Source organism: Salmo trutta, chromosome 6, assembly GCF_901001165.1.
Source record: "Salmo trutta chromosome 6, fSalTru1.1, whole genome shotgun sequence".
NCBI lineage: Eukaryota > Metazoa > Chordata > Actinopteri > Salmoniformes > Salmonidae > Salmo > Salmo trutta.
The window spans coordinates 7,331,497-7,356,468 of record NC_042962.1 but is presented as its reverse complement, the minus strand read 5'-3'; the positions used below and the strand labels follow the sequence as shown (position 1 = coordinate 7,356,468).

The window sequence follows — 24,972 nt, the reverse complement described above, 5'->3', positions numbered from 1 at the left end:
GACCTGTTTAAAGGTCTTACTCACATCGGCTGCAGAGAGCGTGATCACAGTTGTCCGGAACAGCTGATGCTCTCATGCATGCTTCAGTGTTACTTACCTCGAAGTGAGGAAGAAGTTATTTAGCTTGTCTGGTAGGTAGGCTCGTGTTACTGGGCAGCTTTCGGCTGTGCTTCCCTTTGTATTCTGTAATAGTTTGCAAGCCCTTCCACATCCAACGAGCGTCAGAGCCGGTGTAGTATGATTCGATCTTAGTCCTTTATTGAATCTTTCCCTGTTTGATGGCTCATCGGAGGGCATAGCGGGATTTCTTATAAGCTTCCAGGTTAGAGTCCCGCTCCTTGAAAGCACAGCTCTAGCCTTTAGCTCAGTGCGAATGTTGCCTGTAATCCATGGCTTCTGGTTATGGTATGTTCGTACAGTCATTGTGGAGACGACGTCCTTGATGCACTTATTGATAAAGCCAGTGACTGATGTGGTGTACTCCTCAATGTCATCGGAAGAATCCCGGAACATATTCCAGTCTGTGCTAGCAAAACAGTCCTGTAGTTAAGAATCTGCTTCATCTGACCACTTTTTTTATAGTCATTAGTGCTTCCAGCTTAAATTTTTGCTTGTAAGCAGGAATCAGGAGGATAGAATTATGGTCAGATTTGCCAAATGGAGGGCGAGGGAGAGCTTTGTATGCGTCTCTATGTGTGGAGTAAAGGTAGCCTCAATATGTTTTCCTCTGGTTGCACATTTAACATGCTGATAGAAATTTGGTAAAACTGATTTAACCTCTTATAGGTTTCCCTGCATTAAAGTCCCCGACCAGTAGGAGTGCCACCTCTAGATGAGCGTTTTCCTGTTTGCTTAAGGCGGTATACAGCTCATTGAGTGCCAGATTCGGTCTGTGGTGGTATGAAGACAGCTAGGAAAAATACAGATGAAAACTCTCTAGGTAGACAGTGTGGTCTACAGCTTATCATGAGATACTCTACCTCAGGTGAGCAAAACCTCGAGACTTCCTTAGATATTGTGCACCAGCTGTTGTTTACGTATATGTATAGGCTCCCAGCCAGTGTCTTACCAGAGGCTGCTGTTCTATCCTGCCGATAGAGTGTGTAACCCACCAGCTGTATGTTCTTAATGTCATTGTTCAGCCACAACTCAGTGAAACATAAGATGTTATAGTTTTTAATGTCCCGTCGGTAGGATATACGTGTTTTCAGTTCGTCCCATATATTTTCCAGCGATTGAACGTTAGCTAGCAGGACGGAAGGCAAAGGCAGATTAGCCTGATCCTCACAAGGCACCCTGATATTTTTACGCAAAAACAATTTCCTTCTCCAGCGAATGATGGGGATATGGGCCTTGTCGGGTGTCTGTAGTATATCCCTCCCATCCGACTCATTGAAGAAAAACTCTTCGTCCAATTTGAGGAAAGTAACCACAGTTCTGATGTCCAGAAGCTCTTTTCCGTCATAAGAGACGGTAGCAGAAACATTATGTCCACAATAAGTTACAAACAACGTGAATAAACTAACAAAATAGCATGGTTGGTTAAGCGCCGATAAGACGGCAGCCCACCCCTCCGGCACCATGATTCTGCTATCAACAATGCATGTATGATTAAGATGGTGCGAATTCTGCAAGTCACACTCTGATAAACTTTCTTAATTAACCCTGTAAGAGTGATACAGGCTCTCCATTGGCAGTTCAGTGCCAAGCAAGCGCTGCTGAAAAGGTATCCTGTTGGTTATGGTGAAAAAGTTGAAACATCCAGTGAGAGGTTGACCTGTTTGATGACGCCTGTGGATCAGCAAACCCACATTGATTGTATCAGGCACTCTATATTAGTAGAATAATACGTTGACCTATGAAATCCCTTCTCTACTTTTGCCTGTAAATAGAAACCGTTGGGACACACACTGGTACTTGAGCAGTGGAGTAGCTAAACGCTGGCATTGGCCAGCATTATCTGGACATGAGGGTAAAGCAGACAGTGATGGTGGAGAGAGAGAGAGAGAGAGAGGGCTTCTCAAACAGCTCCCCAGCAGTCCCTGTCATGCTACAGCCAGTCAATATTAGCTCATCTGTTGTGTTCTAGGTTTCAACTCAGCTGAATAACTGAATTCAAATCATCGAACAGTGGAAACCGAGAGAAAATGTTTTAGGTCTAAATCTCTGCATTTAAAGCGGCACAACCTTGAGTCTTAAATTCGGGGTGAATAATTGAAAAACAGCTCATTTCTGGTTAGTCAATGTTAGTCAGGGTTAAATCTGTAGGCCTACTCCCCACATTAGTGGGACGATTCAAGCTGAACATGCCTACAAGTCCAAGCAGTGGCAGCAAAAAGGAGAAAGTAGGTAATGAGAGACAAAGAGGTAGTGATAGAGGTAGAGATACAGTAGAACGACGGTGATAGAGGTAGAGATACAGTAGAGAGATAGCGATATAGGTGGAGATACAGTAGAGAGATAGCAAGACGTACACAGTAGAGAGACAGCGATAGGGGAAGACAGACAGCGATAAAGGTAGAGATACAGTAGAGAGATAGAGGTAGAGATACGGTAGAGAGACTGCGATAGAGGTAGAGTTACAGTAGAGAGACAGCGATTAAAGTAGAGATACAGTAGACCGACAGCAATAGAGGTAGAGATACAGTAGAGAGATAGCAATAGAGATAGAGGAAGAGAGACAGCAATAGAGGTAGAGATACAGTAGAGAGACAGTGATAGAAGTAGAGATACAGTAGAGAGACAGCGATATAGGTAGAGATACAGTAGAAAGACAGCGATATAGGTAGAGATACAGTAGAGAGACAGCAATAGAGGTAGAGATACAGTAGAGAGACAACGATAGAGGTAGAGATACAGTAGAGAGATAGCAATAGAGATAGAGGAAGAGAGACAGCAATAGAGGTAGAGATACAATATAGAGATAGCGATAGAGGTAGAGATACAGTAGAGAGACAATGATAGAGGTAGGTATACAGTAGAGAGACAGCGATAGAGGTAGAGCTACAGTAGATATACAGAGATAGAGGTAGAGATACAGTAGAGAGACAGTGATAGAGGTAGAGATACAGTAGAGAGACAGCAATAGAGGTAGAGGTAGAGGTAGAGGAATAGAGACAGCGATGGAGGTAGAGATACAGTAGAGAGATAATGATAGAGGTAGAGATACAGTAGAGAGATAGCGATTGAGGTAGAGAGACATCGATAGAGGAAGAGATACAGTTGAGAGATAGAGGTAGAGATACAGTAGAGAGACAGCAATAGAAGTAGAGATACAGTAGAGAGACAGCGAGAGGTACTGGTTGGGGTCCGAGCAGAGTTACCAGAGGGGTGTGGTTCTACTTACATTTGCAGCCATTGTCCCACACATATCCTGGCAGACAATCTCGACACTTAGCCCCTGTAGTTCCCGCCTTACATATACAAAATCCTGTGCCATTACAGCGAACACTGTCTGAGCCAGAGGGATTACAACTACAGCCTGTAGAAACAAGGCACAAACATGCTGGGGAACAGGGTGGTGATTTGGCTTCTTACAGCAGAGACTCTTGCCTTATACTATCACTGAGTAACAGACATATATTTCTAAGCAACATATTACTTAGAGAATAAATACTACCACTTACAGAAGAAATGTTACCATTTCAAAAGTAATGAGGTGAAATTAAGAAAACGAGTGATTGAAGAACATGAGACATTAAGCACTGTAAACATTGTATGGATAATTTTAACATTTTTGGCATTTTAACAAGTTACATTTACAGTGATATAAGCAAAATCTTATTTTCTTAAATATGGTAGCCATATTTGAAAAAAGGACATGACATTAAGTCTACACATATGTGAAAGTCTACACAGTCTACACAGATGTGAAAGTTAGAGGGAAACCATGATGACAGAGAAGGTGGACAGAGACAGTAGATGTAGATAGAGATGGCATAGGGATTAAGGATTACTGGACTTGTCAAGTATGATTCAGAGAAAGTTTGAAATGTGTTGAAAGTGGCACGGTAACATTGAAAGGGGCATTGTTGTACTGTAATATACAGTACCAGTCAAAAGTTTAGACACACCTACTCATTCAAGGGCTTTTCTTTATTTTTACTATTTTCTTCATTGTAGAATAATAGTGAAGACATCAAAACTATGAAATAGCACACATTGAATCATGTAGTAACCCAAAAAGTGTTAAACAAATCCAAATATATTTATTTTTTAGATTCTTCAAAGTAGCCACCCTTTTCCTTGATGACAGCTTTGCACCCTCTTGGCATTCTCTCAACAAGCTTTATGAGGAATGCTTTTCCAACAGTCTTGAAGGACTTCCCACATATGCTGAGCCCTTGTTGGCTGATTTTCCTTCACTCTGCGGTCCAACTAATCTAAAACCATCTCAACTGGGTTGAGGTCGGGTGATTGCGGAGGCCATGTCATCTGATGCAGCACTCCATCACTCTCCTTGGTCAAATAGCCCTTACACAGGCTGAAGGTGTGTTTTGGGTCATTGTCCTGTTGAAAAACAAATGATAATCCCACTAAGCCCAAACCAGATGGGATGGCATATCGCTGCAGAATGCTGTGTTAGCCATGCTGATTAAGTGTGCCTTGAATTCTAAATAAATCACAGACAGTGTCACCAGCAAAGCTACCCCACACCATCACGCCGCCTCCTCCCTGCTTCACAGTGGGAACCACACATGCAGGGATCATCCGTTCATCGACTCTGCGTCTCACAAAGACACGGCAGTTGGAACCAAAAATCTCAAATTTGGACTCATCAAACCAAAGGATAGATTTCCACTGGTCTAATGTCCATTGCTCATGTTTCTCGGCACAAGCAAGTCTCTTCTTCTTATTGGTGTCCTTTAGTAGTGGTTTCTTTGCAGCAATTCGACCATGAAGGCCTGATTCACGCAGTCTCCTCTGAACAGTTGATGTTGAGATGTGTCTGTTACTTTAACTATGTGAAGAAATTATTTGGGCTGCAATTTCTGAGGGTGGTAACTCTAATGAACTTATCCTCTGCAGCAGAGGTAACTTCCTTTCCTGTGGCAGTCCTCATGAGAGCCAGTTTCATCATAGTGCTTGATGGTTTTTGAAATTTCTGAATTGAGTGACCTTCATGTCATAAAGTAATGACGGACTATCATTTCTCTATGCTTATTTGAGCTGTTCTTGCCATAATATGGACTTGCTCTTTTACTAAATAGGACTATCTTCTGTATACCACCCCTACCTTGTCACAACACAACTGATTGGCTCAAACGCATTAAGAAGGAAATAAATTCCACAAATAAACTTTTAACAAGGCACACCTGGTTAAGAGAATGCCAAGAGTGTGCAAAGCTGTCATCAAGGCAACGGGTGGCTACTTTGAAGAATCTATTCTATTTTGATTTGTTTAACACTTTTTTGGTTACTACATGATTCCATATGTGTGGTCCACCACTTATATTGTATGGGAATATAACCCTGCTGAAAACCCATAGGTTGAATTGATAAAACTACAGGTCAAATGTGTTTTTTTGTATACTGCTTATTTGACAAATACCTCAACTGGACATTATCTGGGTAAAATAATGTGTTAACAAAATGAAGCATCAACCATCCTCAGCCACACCTAAAATGGTCTTTACCATCATCAACATTTAAAGCTCTTTCCAAATCCTATTTGTGAGCATATAAGCCTTACAAAACTCTTATTTCCCTATCTGCATGTTAACTGTATAGCTATTAAAGCTTTTGTAAGATATATCTGGGTCCACAATTTCACTCTATTCCCTATAGGGATGAGGTCAAAAGTAGTGCACTATATAGGGAATAGGATGCTATTTCAGACGCAGTCTATAAAGGCTTCTGATGAAATTTCACTGCTATTCCTGGACAGTGTTGGGCCTAGCACTTGACATATGCACCAAGTGCCACCTCCGTCTTGCTGATGTGACTTCACTCCAACACCTCAGGGCTTTCGTGTGGAGTGTGTGAGTTCATTAGACTCTCCTTCGAGCAGGAAGAGACACCTAGATATGGGGTGGAAGGTCGGTTTACTATTTTCCATTTTCCAGAGGTGTATTCTAGGTTGTATTCAACACGATTGGGGTAAATTCCAGTCAATTTCATAAAGTAAACCAAATTCCAATTCCAAGTTGTCCTATTTGAAAAGGATTGAAGAGAATTGGAATTTCAGTGTACTTCCTGAATGGACTGGAATTGAAATGGAATTGACCCCAACTCTGGTAATACAAGGGTGTATTATATTATTCTACAGTAGGGTGCTCTGGGCAGGGTGTTGCAGAGTCCCGAAACACTAACACAGATGGAAAGAAATGTTGGAAAGTATACGGTAAAGCCTACAGTATCGATACATAACGTTGAGGCAACTCTCATGCTGACATGTCTTATAGGACCCTGTGTTTTGCGCAGTCATGTGACATGCCTGGATTTATTCAAATTTCTTCATCAAACTGCCCCTTTTTTCTTTTTATGTCAGATGGCCTCAGACATTTTCAGACATTGTTTTATGGTGTAATTCTCATTTCAGAATAAGGCTTAAAATACAGGATAAAATCTTGCTATGTCACATGATGGTACACAACACAGGGGCCTACCATAGAATATGCATGGAGTTAAACAAGTGAAGAACAGCTTCCTGTTTGAGGTTATAGAATATGCATGGAGTTAAACAAGTGAAGAACAGCTTCCTGTTTGAGGTTATAGAATATGCATGGAGTTAAACAAGTGAAGAACAGCTTCTTGTTTGAGGTTATAGAATATGCATGGAGTTAAACGTGAAGAACAGCTTCCTGTTTGTGGTTATAGAATATGCATGGAGTTAAACAAGTGAAGAACAGCTTCCTGTTTGAGGTTATAGAATATGCATGGAGTTAAACAAGTGAAGAACAGCTTCCTGTTTGAGGTTATAGAATATGCATGGAGTTAAACATGTTTTCAACAACTTCCTGTTTGTGGTTATAGAATATGCATGGAGTTAAATGAGTGAAGAACAGCTTCCTGTTTGTGGTTATAGAATATGCATGGAGTTAAACATGTTTTGAACAACTTCCTGTTTGTGGTTATAGAATATGCATGGAGTTAAATGAGTGAAGAACAACTTCCTGTTTGTGGTTATAGAATATGCATGGAGTTAAATGAGTGAAGAACAACTTCCTGTTTGTGGTTATAGAATATGCATGGAGTTAAACATGTTTTGAACAACTTCCTGTTTGTGGTTATAGAATATGCATGGAGTTAAATGAGTGAAGAACAACTTCCTGTTTATGGTTATTTGTGAAAAATACATTATCAGCATGTGGAATGATCCGCTGCTTCTAAAAGAAGGGAAATAATGCGCCTGCCATTACATAGACAGCTTCGATACCATCCTGAGCACCATACTATTATCTGTAAACATTCATGTCAGTTTGGAAAAAGAGGGTAACGGTACAGATTTCTGGGTAATACTCTTTAATATGGTAAAGTATTGTGATTGTGTTGACGAACAGCTGGTTTAAAACCTAGGCCCTGTGGAGAAGGAAGTGAGTGATGTCACAATCATATGGACAGAAGAAAGTGAGGAAGATGGGACCAAGACAGCAACAAGAAAATAAATGTTGAAAAACACGAGACATGAGTTTGAAGGTTTGACGCACTAGGGTAAAAGTTTGAAAGGTGAAAGGTGAGGGTCATAGGGTGGTATAAACATGGTGGGGTCATGTAGAAGATCAGCTGGTATGAGCAGTGCCGATGATGACAGTGACAGTGGTGAGGGAACTGACCTATACACACATTCTCATCTTCCAGCTCTGCGGAGTTATTTCGGAAGTAGCCCTGCTTGCAATCCTGGCAGTGCTGGCCCTTAGTGTTGTGTTTACAACTCACGCAAATGACAGAGTTTAGCAGCTCGATGTAGCTGCAGCGGTTGGAGTGGCCGAAGCATTCGCAGTCTTGCAAAGAAGGAAAGGTGGAGAGAGACCAAGGGGTCATTTTGAGGTGTGGTTTGGTTAGGTTGTGTGCTGCGACGAGTGGCGCTGGTGGTAGTAGCAAGGTAGAGCGAGGAGACACCATCACATGCCAGGTTAGGATGGAGAGATGGGGGTTGAGATTGAGACGATGTTAGGGGATGAGGAGTAGAGAGCGTTAGGCATCAGTTCATCCTGGGGCTATGAGAAAGCTTGTTGTTAGAGGGAGAGAGTACGAGACGTTCGCTTCAAGCTTCAAGCACACCACAATGGAAGGATTCGGACTTTGGAACTGGGTTTCCACGGGGGGGGGGGGGGGGGGGGACTGGAACACACAGTACGAAACAGGACAAAAGAAGACGAGTTGAGTTGTGGGATATAATTCTCAACATGGGCAAGGTGTAAGTGTGTGACTCCACACTCTGAAATGTACATCTAGATGAGTTGATTTGTCGTACTGTGTGTTCATTGTGAGGTTAAGAGAAGAGAGCAGTCCTAGTGTAACAGGCCCCTTTAATGTTCACACACCACTGTCATCCTAAACCACAGAGGCATGCAACTAGAACACAAACAGAAGTAAATACATGTGGTTTCTAAAGAGAAACAGTGTTTTGAGAAAGAGTTGATTCATGTCACAGCCACCCACCACCCGTCCCAGCCAATAAATACCTTGCAACAAAAAAAAAGACACTTTGCATTAAAAGCAGTCGAATGTATGCAGAGGTGTGGCAAGGGCAACATGTCGTTGAGTGAAGTGTAGTGTAGTATTGTGTAGTATTAGATGCCAGATTGGGAGTCAGGCTGTGCCTTGTTCCTACTGCCTAGTCACACAACGTCAGGCTGGTATGCCGATCACAGAAGGACCCCTTCCAGATCAACCTTGTGTGTGACACCTAGACTGCCCAGATCAGCCATAGAGTCAGACAGGCAGTTTGACAGACAGACAGTCCCCACTGAGCTACAGGCAGTTAGACAGACAGACAGGCCTCTCTGAGCTACAGGCAGTTAGACAGATAGAGGCAGTTATACAGACAGACAGTCCTCTCTGAACTACAGGCAGTTAGACAGATAGAGGCTGTTTGACAGACAGACAGGCCTCTCTGAGCTACAGGCAGTTAGACAGACAGACAGGCCTCTCTGAACTACAGGCAGTTAGACAGACAGTCCTCTCTGAGCTACAGGCAGTTAGGCAGACAGACAGTCCTCTCTGAGCTACAGGCAGTTAGACAGACAGATGCAGTTAGACAGACAGACTGTCCTCTCTGAGCTACAGGCAGTTATACAGACAGATGCAGTTAGACAGACAGTCCTCTCTGAGCTACAGGCAGTTAGACAGACAGACAGGCCTCTCTGAACTACATGCAGTTAGACAGACAGATGCAGTTAGACAGACAGTCCTCTCTGAGCTACAGGCAGTTAGACAGACAGATGCAGTTAGACAGACAGTCCTCTCTGAGCTACAGGCAGTTTGACAGACAGTCCTCTCTGAGCTACAGGCAGTTAGACAGACAGATGCAGTTAGACAGACAGTCCTCTCTGAGCTACAGGCAGTTAGACAGACAGATGCCGTTTGACAGACAGTCCTCTCTGAGCTACAGGCAGTTTGACAGACAGTCCTCTCTGAACTACAGGGGCTTTTAGGAGGGATTGGGGTTATTAAGGTCTGGGTTGAGGTCAGGTCTCTCAGTCAGTCACCACAAGAGGCATAGAGCTTTGGAAATGGAAGACAGTGGCCTAGCTAGTCTACTCAACTCTATCCAAGGTAGAGAATCCTGTTCTGGTCTATTTGGTGCCAAGATGCACAGTTCATTTAAGTTCTCAGAATGTTTCTGCTATCGGCTCTAAAACCCTGCTCTTAGAAGACCAATACTCTTCCTGATTGAAAAATACGGTTACATGATTTATCATGATTAAAGTAATATCTATGAAACATATTGTAGAATATTTGTAATGTGAGGCATTACAATGACATGTTACAGACCGTCCCTATTGTTTTTCACTGTGAATAAGTGTATTCAATATCACTTGTAACAATTACACTAGATCCAGATAGACATACGATTACACAACCTACATCTTTACAGAAAGTGTGTACCACATATCCATACCGCAAAGCAAACTCCATTCTTTCTGTATACAGGAGATTATTTTCAGGGGGATAGTTGTGTATTAGTACTGTGAAGGTACTACAGGGTTGGGGTCAAGTACCTACAGTAGCCAATGTAGATTCATACAGTGGGGGTTTGGACAACAGCTGACACAGGGAGAACTGTACGAATCTGAGGACATCATACCTCGCTTGCTGTTTGCAACTTGATCTGAAGGGACAGTTGACAAAACAACTTGATGAGCTACTAGACAAATAAAACAAAAAGAAGAAAAACAAACAAATAAACACATAAATAAACAAAAACATGATACATTTTGTTAAACATTAAATAATATCATGTTTTAAGGGGTTAAAGCACTAAGCATCATACACATTCCTATGGTACTAAAAAGGTTCAAACAAACAGAAAAATGGTCTGATATGAATTATTAAATTATGAGTGAGATAGGTGATCCTATATATTTCATGTTATATTCTGAGACTTCAAATATTAGAGGAATTAATTCCCACAATGTTTTGACTTTCATTGCACTGTAGGAACATCTTACTATTGTGGCATACAGTGTGGTTGCCCTGACTGGTACAGATGCAGTCTGTCAAATCATGTTGTGTGGAATCTACTTAGGTTTACCATTTGGAAAAAACAAGAGGTAAAACAAAATGCTATTGTCTTCACAATGTAGATGACCAGTAGTGTTGTGGTGTTACATTCTCCTGACAGATGACCAGTAGTGTTGTGGTGTTACATTCTCCTGACAGATGACCAGAAGTGTTGTGTTACATTCTCCTGACAGATGACCAGTAGTGTTGTGGTGTTACATTCTCCTGACAGATGACCAGTAGTGTTGTGTTGTGTTACATTCTCCTGACAGATGACCAGTAGTGTTGTGGTGTTACATTCTCCTGACAGATGACCAGTAGTGTTGTGTTACATTCTCCTGACAGATGACCAGTAGTGTTGTGTTGTGTTACATTCTCCTGACAGATGTCCAGTAGTGTTGTGTTACATTCTCCTGACAGATGACCAGTAGTGTTGTGTTGTGTTACATTCTCCTGACAGATGACCAGTAGTGTTGTGGTATGTTACATTCTCCTGACAGATGTCCAGTAGTGTTGTGTTACATTCTCCTGACAGATGACCAGTAGTGTTGTGTTGTGTTACATTCTCCTGACAGATGTCCAGTAGTGTTGTGTTACATTCTCCTGACAGATGACCAGTAGTGTTGTGTTGTGTTACATTCTCCTGACAGATGACCAGTAGTGTCGTGTTACATTCTCCTGACAGATGACCAGTAGTGTTGTGTTACATTCTCCTGACAGATGACCAGTAGTGTTGTGTTACATTCTCCTGACAGATGACCAGTAGTGTTGTGTTACATTCTCCTGACAGATGACCAGTAGTGTTGTGTTACATTCTCCTGACAGATGACCAGTAGTGTTGTGTTACATTCTCCTGACAGATGACCAGTAGTGTTGTGTTGTGTTACATTCTCCTGACAGATGACCAGTAGTGTTGTGGTGTTACATTCTCCTGACAGATGACCAGTAGTGTTGTGTTGTTACATTCTCCTGACAGATGACCAGTAGTGTTGTGGTGTTACATTCTCCTGACAGATGACCAGTAGTGTTGTGGTGTTACATTCTCCTGACAGATGACCAGTAGTGTTGTGTTGTGTTACATTCTCCTGACAGATGTCCAGTAGTGTTGTGTTACATTCTCCTGACAGATGACCAGTAGTGTTGTGTTGTGTTACATTCTCCTGACAGATGACCAGTAGTGTTGTGGTGTTACATTATCCTGACAGATGACCAGTAGTGTTGTGTTGTGTTACATTCTCCTGACAGATGTCCAGTAGTGTTGTGTTGTGTTACATTCTCCTGACAGATGACCAGTAGTGTTGTGTTGTGTTACATTCTCCTGACAGATGACCAGTAGTGTTGTGTTACATTCTCCTGACAGATGACCAGTAGTGTTGTGTTACATTCTCCTGACAGATGACCAGTAGTATTGTGGTGTTACATTCTCCTGACAGATGACCAGTAGTGTTGTGGTGTTACATTCTCCTGACAGATGACCAGTAGTGTTGTGTTGTTACATTCTCCTGACAGATGACCAGTAGTGTTGTGTTGTTACATTCTCCTGACAGATGACCAGTAGTGTTGTGGTGTTACATTCTCCTGACAGATGACCAGTAGTGTTGTGGTGTTACATTCTCCTGACAGATGACCAGTAGTGTTGTGGTGTTACATTCTCCTGACAGATGACCAGTAGTGTTGTGTTGTGTTACATTCTCCTGACAGATGACCAGTAGTGTTGTGGTGTTACATTATCCTGACAGATGACCAGTAGTGTTGTGTTGTGTTACATTCTCCTGACAGATGTCCAGTAGTGTTGTGTTGTGTTACATTCTCCTGACAGATGACCAGTAGTGTTGTGGTGTTACATTCTCCTGACAGATGACCAGTAGTGTTGTGTTACATTCTCCTGACAGATGACCAGTAGTGTTGTGTTACATTCTCCTGACAGATGACCAGTAGTATTGTGGTGTTACATTCTCCTGACAGATGACCAGTAGTGTTGTGGTGTTACATTCTCCTGACGTACCAGCAACACACTTCCTCTAGGAAACCTCAGTGGGATTGTTCCCCATAAATCTTCTTACCGGTCCGTACGGTAAACACACAACAATCCCACTGCTGTCCGCATCTCTTCACCATCCGATAACAAACAAAGAAACTGCCTAAGTCCCTCTCACATGCTCTGTAATGTTCTCGCCAGATATAAACCCAAGACACACACAGTATAGCACACTCTGGCTTCTATACCTATACATCTGCTTGGCTAGGGCTTTCCATGGAAATACAGGGGCAGTTTTTTTTGCAAGACGGTCACCACATCCACAACACATCTGCACACTGGATTAACTTGAGTTTGCCTGAAATCAATCTACATAAACCGCTCCGTGAAACCTCCCTCTTTTCTTCCACCAAGCCCAGATAGAATTTTTGAATCACTAGAAGTGCCACGCATAATTAAAATGGAGGGGATAAGCAAAGGTATATTGAAACGGGATAGAAGAAAGAGAGGTGTGGGAGAGGGAGAGAAAGAGATAGAGAGCCTATCTTTATACTGCTCTCGTGGAGAGATTCCGCATCTTGGGGGCTCAAGTGGGGGGAAAGGGGTGGGGTGGTGGACAGGGGGATATTGTAATGGAGTCACAAAATGTTGCAGCACATGCATGTCTGCCGACTACGCCAGAAAATCTAATTCCCTGTTTTGAAGGTGTCCTCTTTCACGTTTTCACAAAAAGAGAGCGAATAAAGAAAAAAAAAATATATATTTGTGTTTGTTTAAAAAATCTATATCATTAAAGGTTTTAATACAGATGAACTCTAGGCAGGAAAAATTCCGTCCTGGTGGATCTGGCCTCAACTGTCACAGCTAGTACAGTCACTGTATGACTACTGTATATTTGAGGAATATCTGTAAAGAGATATGTTTAATCTTAGTTGGAGGTATAGCCTACCTTGGTTTCGGTTAGCAACACCTAGGGATGAGACATTCGGCCGAACTGCATGCAATCGGGAGAAACCATAAGTTATTAGGTGCAATGGCTATAGTGGACATCAGATTCATTAACAGTACTAGAAGTTCTAATACAGGTTGACTGGTGGGGCATATGTAGACAACTAGACACACCGACTTTACTCAGAGCAACTCAGAACAACAGAATGACTAAACAAGCCTGTACAGGGACAAGCACTAGATGCATCCCAACACCAGTCCCAGACCATGTCACAGATGACGTCCCAGGGACATTGGATGTAATTGTGTAGTTTCGTGGCTCACTTGAGTGTGTTCATCGATGGCAGTGATGAATAAACATAAACAAAGAAACAAATATATGGGATAAAAACTATGCAAACATGGAGGGTTGGCTTAAGTGTCACAGGCATTTTGTTGAGTTCATCAAATGAATGCAATCAATATCTAATTACAGTGCATTTCAGGTCGAGGAATCACGAGGAATAAATCATGTGGTGTGTCAGGAATTGGAATGACTGATAGTTGTGGTGCAACCTCATAATGACATACAATTCTGTATTTCTGTGATGGGGAAATTACTGGTGGTGTTTGTTGGTTGTGGTCGGTTGGGTGATGGAGCAGTGTTGAGTCAAGCCGAGACAGAAGGAAGGTCTTGTTACTTATTCTTGTATTGTAATCGTTCACTAAAGCAGCACTAAGTCTCTGTGTTGCAGTATCCTTGACGTCAGTGTGGTCGTGCAGTCATGTGATCATTAGTGTCCAGTGGTGTCACAGCAAGCAATTTAACTACCATGTGATTGGATAGTGAGCCATACTGTGTGGCGTGTCTAATCATTTGGAATACATTCAGTTTGGTTTATAGATAAGGGTAATGCGTTTAGGATAAAGTGTTTGGGTATGCATGCACTCGGGCACATAGACATACAGTTAGTTTATGCTGTAGTGTTTGACTAAATTACTATCCAAACACTCTCATTGACAATTCCATAACTGATCAACTACATAGAATGTCATGTCAGTTCTAAATAAGTTGTTCATTAACACTGGCCAGCAAGTTAGAATTCAGTTAAACCACTCTAAATGAGAAGTGACATATTATACTCAATGCTCTCATAATGAAATTAAATATTGCAATCTTGCAGAGCTCAGATAAAACATTATATATATATATATAGCTGGCTTAATAAACCTGAAATAAAGAAAGGTCAATAAATAACTAAGGTACTTTCAAACAACAATATGAAAAAGTGTTTTCTGTTCTGAGCGTAGATCTGGGGGTAGCTCTATTCCAGGACATTTAGCCGTGTTCTGCTTGGTTCCTTTTTTTATTTTAGAAAACATAGCTACATACCCACGACTTCAGTTTGTTTTCCCTCAACTTCATCCCTGGTGTGGCTACAGAACCAAAACTGGGTAGTGGTTTGTTGTGTTGTGGCTACAGAACCAACACTGGGTAGTATTTTGTTGTGTTGTGGCTACAGAACCAAAACTGGGTAATGTTTTGTGTTGTGGCTACAGAACCAAAACTGGGTAGTGTTTTGTGTTGTGGCTACAGAACCAAAACTGGGTAGTGTTTTGTGTTGTGGCTACAGAACCAAAACTGGGTAGTGTTTTGTGTTTTGGCTACAGAACCAAAACTGGGTAGTGTTTTGTTGTGTTGTGGCTACAGAACCAAAACTGGGTAGTGTTTTGTGTTGTGGCTACAGAACCAAAACTGGGTAGTGTTTTGTGTTGTGGTGGTTAGGGGGGGAGGGTGCTTCTGCAGGTATAGAGACAGACAGTCAGCATCTCATGAGAGCTTCAATGCCTAGAGGCCTGTGAATGAACCATACAGACATGGCCGTAAGTCAGTCAGTCAGTGTGCCCTTTATGTGAGTCCCACCCACAGACAGACAGACAGGATGTAATACTGACACTCCCCACTAGGGTTCTGAGAGAGCAGCCATGGTCTGGCTAGGTGTCGGGTTGGGGAGGATCTAGGGAGGGGGTGAGAGGTGTATGTATATACAGTATGTATATCTATGGAGAACATGCATGCAGCACAGGCAGGAGACAACACTGAACTCATTCAGCTCTCTAAGGTTGGGATGTTGGGGTGGAGGGAGGGAGGGTGTCCACTTGGTTCCATGCTAATTTCTGACGCCAAATATCTCTGAAATGTCATAATAAACTGTTTCTTATTGTTTGGATCAAATTATATTTTTATGTTAGCTTGAGCTCAGTTGTGGTAACTGTTGTGGTTAAGAGTTCAGTGCCAACTAGCGAGTTCATTTTACCACCATATTGTCATTCTAAATATGCTGATATCATTGTAAATGTTAAACATGGCAACATCCAAATACTTGTAAAGAGCTTCCTTTAGTCGTCTTCTTCACTTCCTGAATGCTGACACATAAAAAGACTGGGTAGGTCTGATAGCAATACTGCTCTAATATATCTAGTTCCTAGTTATCTAGTCCTAGTTATCTAGTTATCTAGTTATCTAGACCTAGTTATCTAGTTCTAAATATCTAGACCTAGTTATCTAGTTATCTAGTTCTAAATATCTAGACCTAGTTATCTAGTCCTAGTTATCTTGTTCCTAGTTATCTAGTTCTAGTTATCTAGTCCTAGTTATCTAGTTATCTAGACCTAGTTATCTAGTTCTAGATATCTAGACCTAGTTATCTAGTCCTAGTTATCTTGTTCCTAGTTATCTAGTTCCTAGCTATCTAGTCCTAGTTATCTCGTTATCTAGTTCTAGTTATCTAGTCCTAGTTATCTAGTTCTAGTTATCTAGACCTAGTTATCTAGTCCTAGTTATCTAGTTATCTAGTCCTAGTAATCTAGTTATCTAGTCCTAGTTATCTAGTCCTAGTTATCTAGTTCTAGTTATCTAGTCCTAGTTATCTAGTTCTAGTTATCTAGACCTAGTTATCTAGTCCTAGTTATCTAGTTATCTAGTCCTAGTAATCTAGTTATCTAGTCCTAGTTATCTAGTTATCTAGTCCTAGTTATCTAGTTATCTAGGACTAGTTATCTAGTAATCTAGAACAAGTTATCTAGTCCTAGTTATCTAGTTATCTAGTCCTAGTTATCTAGTCCTAGTTAGATAGTTATCTAGTCCTAGTTATCTAGTTATCTAGTCCTAGTTATCTAGTTATCTAGACCTAATTATCTAGTCCTAGTTATCTAGTTATCTAGTCCTAGTTATCTAGTTATCTAGTCCTAGTTATCTAGTCCTAGTTATCTAGTTATGTAGACCTAGTTATCTAGTCCTAATTATCTAGTTATCTAGACCTAGTTATCTAGTCCTAGTTATCTAGTCCTAGTTATCTAGTTATCTAGTCCTAGTTATCTAGTTCTAGTTATCTAGACCTAGTTATCTAGTCCTAGTTATCTAGACCTAGTTATATAGTTCTAGTTATCTAGTCCTAGTTATCTAGTCCTAGTTATCTAGTTATCTAGTCCTAGTTATCTAGTTATCTAGACCTAGTAATCTAGTCCTAGTTATCTAGTTATCTAGTCCTAGTTATCTAGTTATCTAGTCTTAGTTATCTAGTTCTAGTTATCTAGTTATCTAGACCTTGTTATCTAGTCCTAGTTATCTAGTTATCTAGTCCTAGTTATCTAGTTATCTAGACCTAGTTATCTAGTCCTAATTATCTAGTTATCTAGACCTAGTTATCTAGTCCTAGTTATCTAGACCTAGTTATCTAGACCTAGTTATCTAGACCTAGTTATCTAGTTATCTAGTCCTAGTTATCTAGTTCTAGTTATCTAGACCTAGTTATCTAGTCCTAGTTATCTAGTCCTAGTTATCTAGTTATCTAGACCTAGTTATCTGGTCCTAGTTATCTAGTCCTAGTTATCTAGTTATCTAGACCTAGTTATCTAGTCCTAGTTATCTAGTCCTAGTTATCTAGTTATCTAGACCTAGTTATCTGGTCCTAGTTATCTAGTCCTAGTTATCTAGTTATCTAGACCTAGTTATCTGGTCCTAGTTATCTAGTCCTAGTTATCTAGTTATCTAGACCTAGTTATCTAGTCCTAGTTATCTAGTCCTTTGGATATCTGCAGTCATGTAGATACAGACTGGAGTTTAGGAAAAGGAAACTATTCAAACACTAATGGAATGCTGTCCATCTAAATCGCTTTTTGTCTATTGGTTTCCCCCAAGTAGAGAGGGTTCTAGCCAGATAATAAGATTGATGGATAGACTGATGTGGAATGGGCAGGGGCACTTTTACTTGTTCAACACTTGGCTGCGTCCTAAATTACATCCCCTATACCCTGCATAGTGCACTACTTTTGACCAGAGCCCTATGGACCTTGGTCAAAAGCAGTGCACTATACAGAACATAGGAGGACGCATCCTTGGTGTGTGTGTGTCTTCTGTTATTCTCCTGAGTCCCAGCCGGCTGCTGTAGTAACTGTAGACTATGTCTCTAGACGTCTCTACGCCACTGGCTACAGCAGATAACACTCATATTGAAATGACCTCCCTGACATTATCCCACCACTGAGGTCGGGGCATTTTAATAAACTCTATATGGCATTTTATTTCTAATGCAAAAGGGGTGGGGGGGAAACAATGGTGTTTTGTATGCATACTCAGTTGTCTGGCTGCTATCTAGGCTTAACTTGTTGAAGGTGAATTAGTCCACCTCCACACGCAGCCTTCCAGACAACATGGCAGAAAGCTATTGCCATTTCCTTCAGAGAGGGGAAAAAAGGGAATTGAACTTAACCCTGGCATAATGAACACTTCCAAATCAATTATGACTGATCCTTCACTTAAATGAATAATGGGAGGACCTAAATCAGAAATGAACATTTAAAACCACGTGGACTTTAGGGATGGATATGATCAGGCATAGTAAAGCAACAAGCAGTTTCTGGGCGGGTGGGAGTGTGGGTTTCTGCTTCATTTACTTACTAACTGGACCAATGTTACTGGGGATGCCTGCAAGAGAAAGACAAAACATTTGGGAAATTAGTCTTTTACATTTCATTCTACATTAACAAATTGTACATTGCAGTTTAGGACATTGTTTGTATTCATTTCAACACATTGAATGTAATCTAATAAATACGATTACACCCACCCACCCACCAGCGGCAGATAGACTAGCTGTTAAAGCATTGGGCCAGTAACCGAAACGTCGCTGGTTTGAATACCCGAGCTGACAAGGTGAAGAATCTGTCAATGTGCCTTTGAGCAAGGCTCTTAATAGTAATTTGTTCCAGGGGCGCTGCACTACTATTGTTTAACTTTTTAGTTAAGACTATACTAAATACATTCATATGTCACCAAATAATTGATTAAAATACACTGTTTTGCAATGAAGGTCTACAGTAACTTCAACAGCACTGTCTGGGGTAGCACAATGGTGTAGCCGGAGGACAGCTAGCTTCCGTCCTCTTCTGGCTATATTGACTTCAATACAAAACCTAGGAGGCTCGTAGGCCTCACCCCCTTCCATAGACATACATGTTAATTATGACCACTTCTGGAGGACGTCCTCCAACCAATCAAAATTTTTGCAGTATGAACGGACATAGAATCATAGAATTAGGATCAGAAAATGAACCTTGTGTGTTGTATTGGGATTGTGCCACAGAACATTATGGGGGTTCTATGTGTTGCGAAGCTTGGTGACATTGTTGGATAGAGATTAAGAGTGAAGAGTAATCATTTAGCGTTAACATTTTTTTTATTATTCAAGTAAAATTCATTTTTTTCAAATTACAGGAGACGGAAGAGGTGTATTATAAATAGTTTTCTTGGTTTTAGAATTTTATTTGTGTGTCCAGTTACTGCTATTTATTTAACATTTTTAAAAGTTAGCCTTGCTAACGTCAGTAGCTAGCTAGCAGTTCTCTCCGCCAGAATGATAGAATGGCCAACGCTGCTGAAAATGTTGTGAACTTTTTGTTTAAAAACAACCTCTCATTCTCTGGGGTACACGGAAATGTGTGAGAATTAAAAGTGAGGGTCGACCTCTGCCTGAGATCAGTTTTGTGAAGAAGGATGAAAAGGTGAGGGCGTTCAATACCAACTGGTATAAAAAGTATAGCTGGTTAACAGGGAGCTTTTCATCAAGCCGCCTGCATTGCTGGCCTTGCCTGCTTTTTGGAAAGTCTGAGCCTTGGTCGAAAGGTGGGTACATTGATCATTCAGCTAAACGGCAAAACAAAAGCAGTGAGCATATGAATGCCCACATCAGATTCAAGCTTCTGGGAAAAAGCTGCATCGATAGAGGACAGGACAAGAGGGAAAGTTCCACCAACAAGGGCAACTACAAGGAGCTTGCAGAGGTTAGGGCTCCCGAATGGCGCAACGGTCTAAGGCACTGCATTTCAGTGCTAAGGGCTTCACTACAGACCCTGGTTCTATTACAGGCTGTATCACAACCGGCCGTGATCGGGAGTCCCATAAGGCAGCACACAAATTTGCACAGCGTCATCCGTGTTAGGGTTTTGCCAGGGTAGGCCGTCATTGTAAATAAGAAATTGTTCTTAGCTGACTTGCCAGGTTAAATACATTTTAAAAAAGAGGTAAGGGCACGCTTTACTTGCTGAACACATCAAACTTTCAACTATCTTTTCTAGGATGTCGATCGAGTGTAGTCTGGCCCAGGGGTCTGAAGGTGAACGGAAAGGCACTGGAGCAACGAACCGCCCTTGCTGTCTCTGCTTGGCCAGTTATTATCTCTCCACTGGGATTCTCTGCCTCTAGGGGGCTGAGTCACTGGCTTACTGGTGCTATTCCATCCCGTCCCTAGGAGGGGTGCGTCACTTGAGTGGGTTGAGTCACTGATGTGATCTTCCATTCTGGGTTTGGTGCCCCCCTCGGGTTTGTGCCGTGGGGGAGATCTTCATGGGCTACACTCAGCCTTGTCTCTGGGTAGTAAGTTGGTGGTTTAAAGATATCCCTCTATCCCTTAGGTATGCTCCCTCTAATTCTCTCTCTCCCTCTCCTCCTGGAGGACCTGAGCCCTGGGACCATGCCTCAGGACTACCTGGCCTGATGATACCTTGCTGTCCCCAGTCCACCTGGTCGTGCTGCTGCTCCAGTTTCAACTGTTCAGCCTGCGGCTATGGAACCCTGACCTGTTCACTGTACGTGCAACCATGTCCCGGACCTGCTGTTTTCAACTCTCTCTCTCTCTGTACCGCACCTGCTGTCTCTAACTCTGAATGATCGGCTATGAAAAGCCAATTGACATTTACTCCTGAGGTGCTGACCTGTTGTACCCACTACAACCACTGTGATTATTATTATTATTTGACCCTGCTGGTCATCTATGAACATTTGAACATCTTGGCCATGTACTGTTATAATCTCAACCTGGCACACCCCTCAGAGCCTGGTTCCTCTGTTGGCTTCTTCCTAGGTTCCAGCCTTTCTAGGGAGTTTGTCCTAGCCACCGTGCTTCTACGTACATCTGCATTGCTTGCTGTTTCGGGTTTTAGATTTTCGTGTGCGCCTAAGTAGGCTTTACACTTTCCTCCGGTATTTATTTAGCAAAGATGATAAAACATAATCACTCCGGACAGACACAAGCAAAAACTCATGACATAAATGTTGCAGCAGCCTAGGCTACACTTAAACATTAGAAATCTTAAATGCTGTATGGGATGAAAACAAGACTGTTTTTCAGTCTGATCAACTGTAGGCTACTAATAAGAGCAACTGGCAAGTGTCTTCACTGATATTTTCAACCCGTACCTGACTGAGTCTGTAATACCAACATGTTTCAAGCAGACCACCATAGTCCCTATGCCCAAGAACACTAAGGTAACCTGCCTAAATGACTACCGACACGTAACACTCACGTCTGTAGCCATGAAGTGCTTTGAAAGGCTGGTCATGGTTCACATCAACACCATTATCAAAGAAACCCTAGACCCACTCCAATTTGCATATGGCACCAACAGATCCACAGATGATGCAATCTCTATTGCACTCCACACTGCCCTTTCCCACCTGGACAAAAGGAACACCTATGTGAGAATGCTATTCATTGACTACAGCTCAGCGTTCAACACCACAGTGCTCTCAAAGCTCATCACTAAGCTAAGGACCCTGGGACTAAACACCTCCCTCTGCAACTGTATCCTGGACATCCTGACAGGCCGCCCCCAGGTGGTAAGGGAAGGTAACAACGCATCCGCCACGCTGATCCTCAACACGGGGGCCCCTGAGGGGTGCGTTCTCAGTCCCCTCCTGTACACCCTGTTCACTTATGACTGCATGGCCAGGCATGACTCCAACACCATCATTAAGTTTGCCGATGACACAACAGTGATAATGATGAGACAGCCTATAGGGAGGAGGTCAGAGACTTGGCTGTGTGGTGCCAGGATAACAACCTCTCCCTCAACATGATCAAGACAAAGGAGATGATTGTGGACTACAGGAAAAGGAGAACCGAGCACGCCCCCATTCTCATTGACGGAGCTGTAGTGGAGCATGTTGAGAGCTTCATGTTCCTTGGTGTCCACATCACCAACAAACTATCATGGTCCAAACACACCAAGACAGTCGTGAAGAGGGCATGACAAAGCCTATTCCCCCTCAGGAGACTGAAAAGATTTGGCGTTGGTCCTCAGATCCTCAAAAAGTTCTGCAGCTGCACCATCGAGAGCATCCTGACTGGTTGCATCACTGACAGGTGTGGCAATTTCTTGGCCTCCGACCGCAAGGCACTACAGAGGGTGGTGCGTACAGCCCAGTACATCACTGGGGCTAAGCTTCCTGCCATCCAGGACTTCTATACCAGGCGGTGTTAGAGGAAGGCCCTAAAAATTGTCAAAGACTCCAGCTACCCTAGTCATAGACTGTTCTCTCTACTACTTCACGGCAAGCAGTACCGAAGTGCCAAGTCTAGTTCCAAGAGGATTCTTAACAGCTTCTACCCCCAAACCATAAGACTCCTGAACAGCTAATACAATGGCTACCCAGAATATTTGCATTACCCCCCCCCCCTTTTATACACCTGCTACTCTCTGATTATCATCTATGCATAGTCACTTTAACTCTAACTATATGTATATATTACATCAATTACCTTGACTAACCGGTGCCCCCGCACATTGACTCTTTACCGGTACCCCCTGTATATAGCCTCGCTATTGTTATTTTACTGCTACTCTTTAATTACATTTTTCTTAAAACTGCATTGTTGGTTAAGGGCTTGTAAGTAAGCATTTCACTGTTGTATTTGGCGCATGTGACAAATACAATTTGATTTGATGGATTTTACATCCTATGCGCCCTCTCCATCTGGTCAGGGTAAACTAATTGGTAACGTCATGTATTTATAGTCCATCTGGTCAGGGTAAACTAATTGGTAACGTCATGTATTTATAGTCCATCTGGTCAGGGTAAACTAATTGGTAACGTTATATATTTATAGTCCATCTGGTCAGGGTAACTCATTGGTAATGTTATGAATTTAGAGTCCATCTGGTCAGGGTAAACTAATTGGTAACGTTATATATTTATAGTCCATCTGGTCAGGGTAAATTAATTGGTAATGTTATGAATTTATAGTCCATCTGGTCAGGGTAAACTAATTGGTAACGTTATATATTTATAGTCCATCTGGTCAGGGTAAACTAATTGGTAACGTTATATATTTATAGTCCATCTGGTCAGGGTAAACTAATTGGTAACGTTATATATTTATAGTCCATCTGGTCAGGGTAAACTAATTGGTAACGTTATATATTTATAGTCCATCTGGTCAGGGTAACTCATTGGTAATGTTATGAATTTAGAGTCCATCTGGTCAGGGTAAACTAATTGGTAACGTTATATATTTATAGTCCATCTGGTCAGGGTAAATTAATTGGTAATGTTATGTATTTATAGTCCATCTGGTCAGGGTAACTCATTGGTAATGTTATGTATTTATAGTCCATCTGGTCAGGGTAACTCATTGGTAATGTTATGTATTTATAGTCCATTTGTGTGTAAGGAGAAAATGTGAATGTGATCTAATTAAGTTTATATTGAACATTGGGCTGGCTAGGCTGCCTTTTAATCCAAAATGATTCACTGTGATGAATCAATCAACATAATCGTGATGACAGATGTGAGTAAATGTTTTATAGGGCCTACATGATGCAGACATGCATAAAGCTCAGCCCTGTGAGTTCTATTGTCTATCAGTTATTATCACTGTGTCTGGGTAGAGGAAATCCCCCTCCTAATCTAGTCTAAATATAATTTATATGAACAAGTATAAGGTAGCTGCAGTTTGACAGGGGTTTCATCCCCCCAATCGGGAAAATAATTTTTTCATGAGTTTTTTAAAACCATGTTACCTGATTAGGAAAAACTGGTCCCATCATAGCCAATTAAAACATTTTTACAACTGATTAATCACTGTCATACCATATAGGGTCCAGAGTTTTCCTAGTTAGGTTAACAGATAAGGAAAAACTCCAGGCCTCAGGGGGTAAAAATTGCCCCAACGCTCTGGGACCTACGGTGTCACCAGTCTGACCGCTCTGGGACCTATGGTGCCACCAGTCTGACCGCTCTGGGACCTATGGTGCCACCAGTCTGACCGCTCTGGGACCTATGGTGCCACCAGTCTGACCGCTCTGGGACCTACGGTGCCACCAGTCTGACCGCTCTGGGACCTACGGTGCCACCAGTCTGACCGCTCTGGGACCTATGGTGCCACCAGTCTGACCGCTCTGGGACCTATGGTGCCACCAGTCTGACCGCTCTGGGACCTACGGTGCCACCAGTCTGACCGCTCTGGGACCTATGGTGCCACCAGTCTGACCGCTCTGGGACCTATGGTGTCACCAGTCTGACCGCTCTGGGACCTATGGTGTCACCAGTCTGACCGCTCTGGGACCTATGGTGCCACCAGTCTGACCGCTCTGGGACCTATGGTGCCACCAGTCTGACCGCTCTGGGACCTATGGTGCCACCAGTCTGACCGCTCTGGGACCTATGGTGCCACCAGTCTGCTTGCAGTTTTCAGTTATCGTCAGGATGATCAGGGCTTTATTCAGGAACGTTTCTTGGGATACTTTGATGTGTCAAGTGGGCGAGATGCGCAGTCTGTGTTAAACTTCATGAATTTTGAGATGTCTGAGTTTAACTTCATAGAGAAACTTGTTGTTCAAACCTACGATGGCGCAGCTGTAATGGAATGTATCTGCTATTTGTATTTACAGCTAAGTCCCCTCCTGTTCCCTGATTAAGAGGTGATGACCAGTCCACTCCACTACCAGTGTCAACCCTGTCCTGACATGAACTGAAGCCACCTCTCATGTGCCAACTCATCCACTGGCACATTGAATGTTTCCTCTCCTAGCAATTTCCTCTCATTACTGTATGTAGTCTA

The 24,972-nt window shown here is 42.2% G+C and overlaps 1 protein-coding gene across 4 annotated transcripts in view; it reads right to left on the bottom strand.

Moving 5' to 3' along the window:
* LOC115195355 (netrin-G1-like) overlaps positions 1 to 24,972 on the bottom strand; it is a 209,789-nt gene that overhangs the window by 11,830 nt on the left and 172,987 nt on the right. For 2 of the 4 annotated variants that reach the window (XM_029755139.1, XM_029755138.1), the window contains exons 5-8: positions 18,534 to 18,560; positions 13,596 to 13,640; positions 10,253 to 10,312; positions 3,347 to 3,481 (exon numbers count right to left, since the gene is read on the bottom strand). In XM_029755139.1, the coding sequence (XP_029610999.1) occupies positions 3,347 to 3,481; positions 10,253 to 10,312; positions 13,596 to 13,640; positions 18,534 to 18,560 (267 nt within the window). The remainder of the gene's footprint in view (positions 1 to 3,346; positions 3,482 to 10,252; positions 10,313 to 13,595; positions 13,641 to 18,533; positions 18,561 to 24,972) is intronic. The other 2 variants (XM_029755140.1, XM_029755141.1) reach the window with 2 other exon arrangements.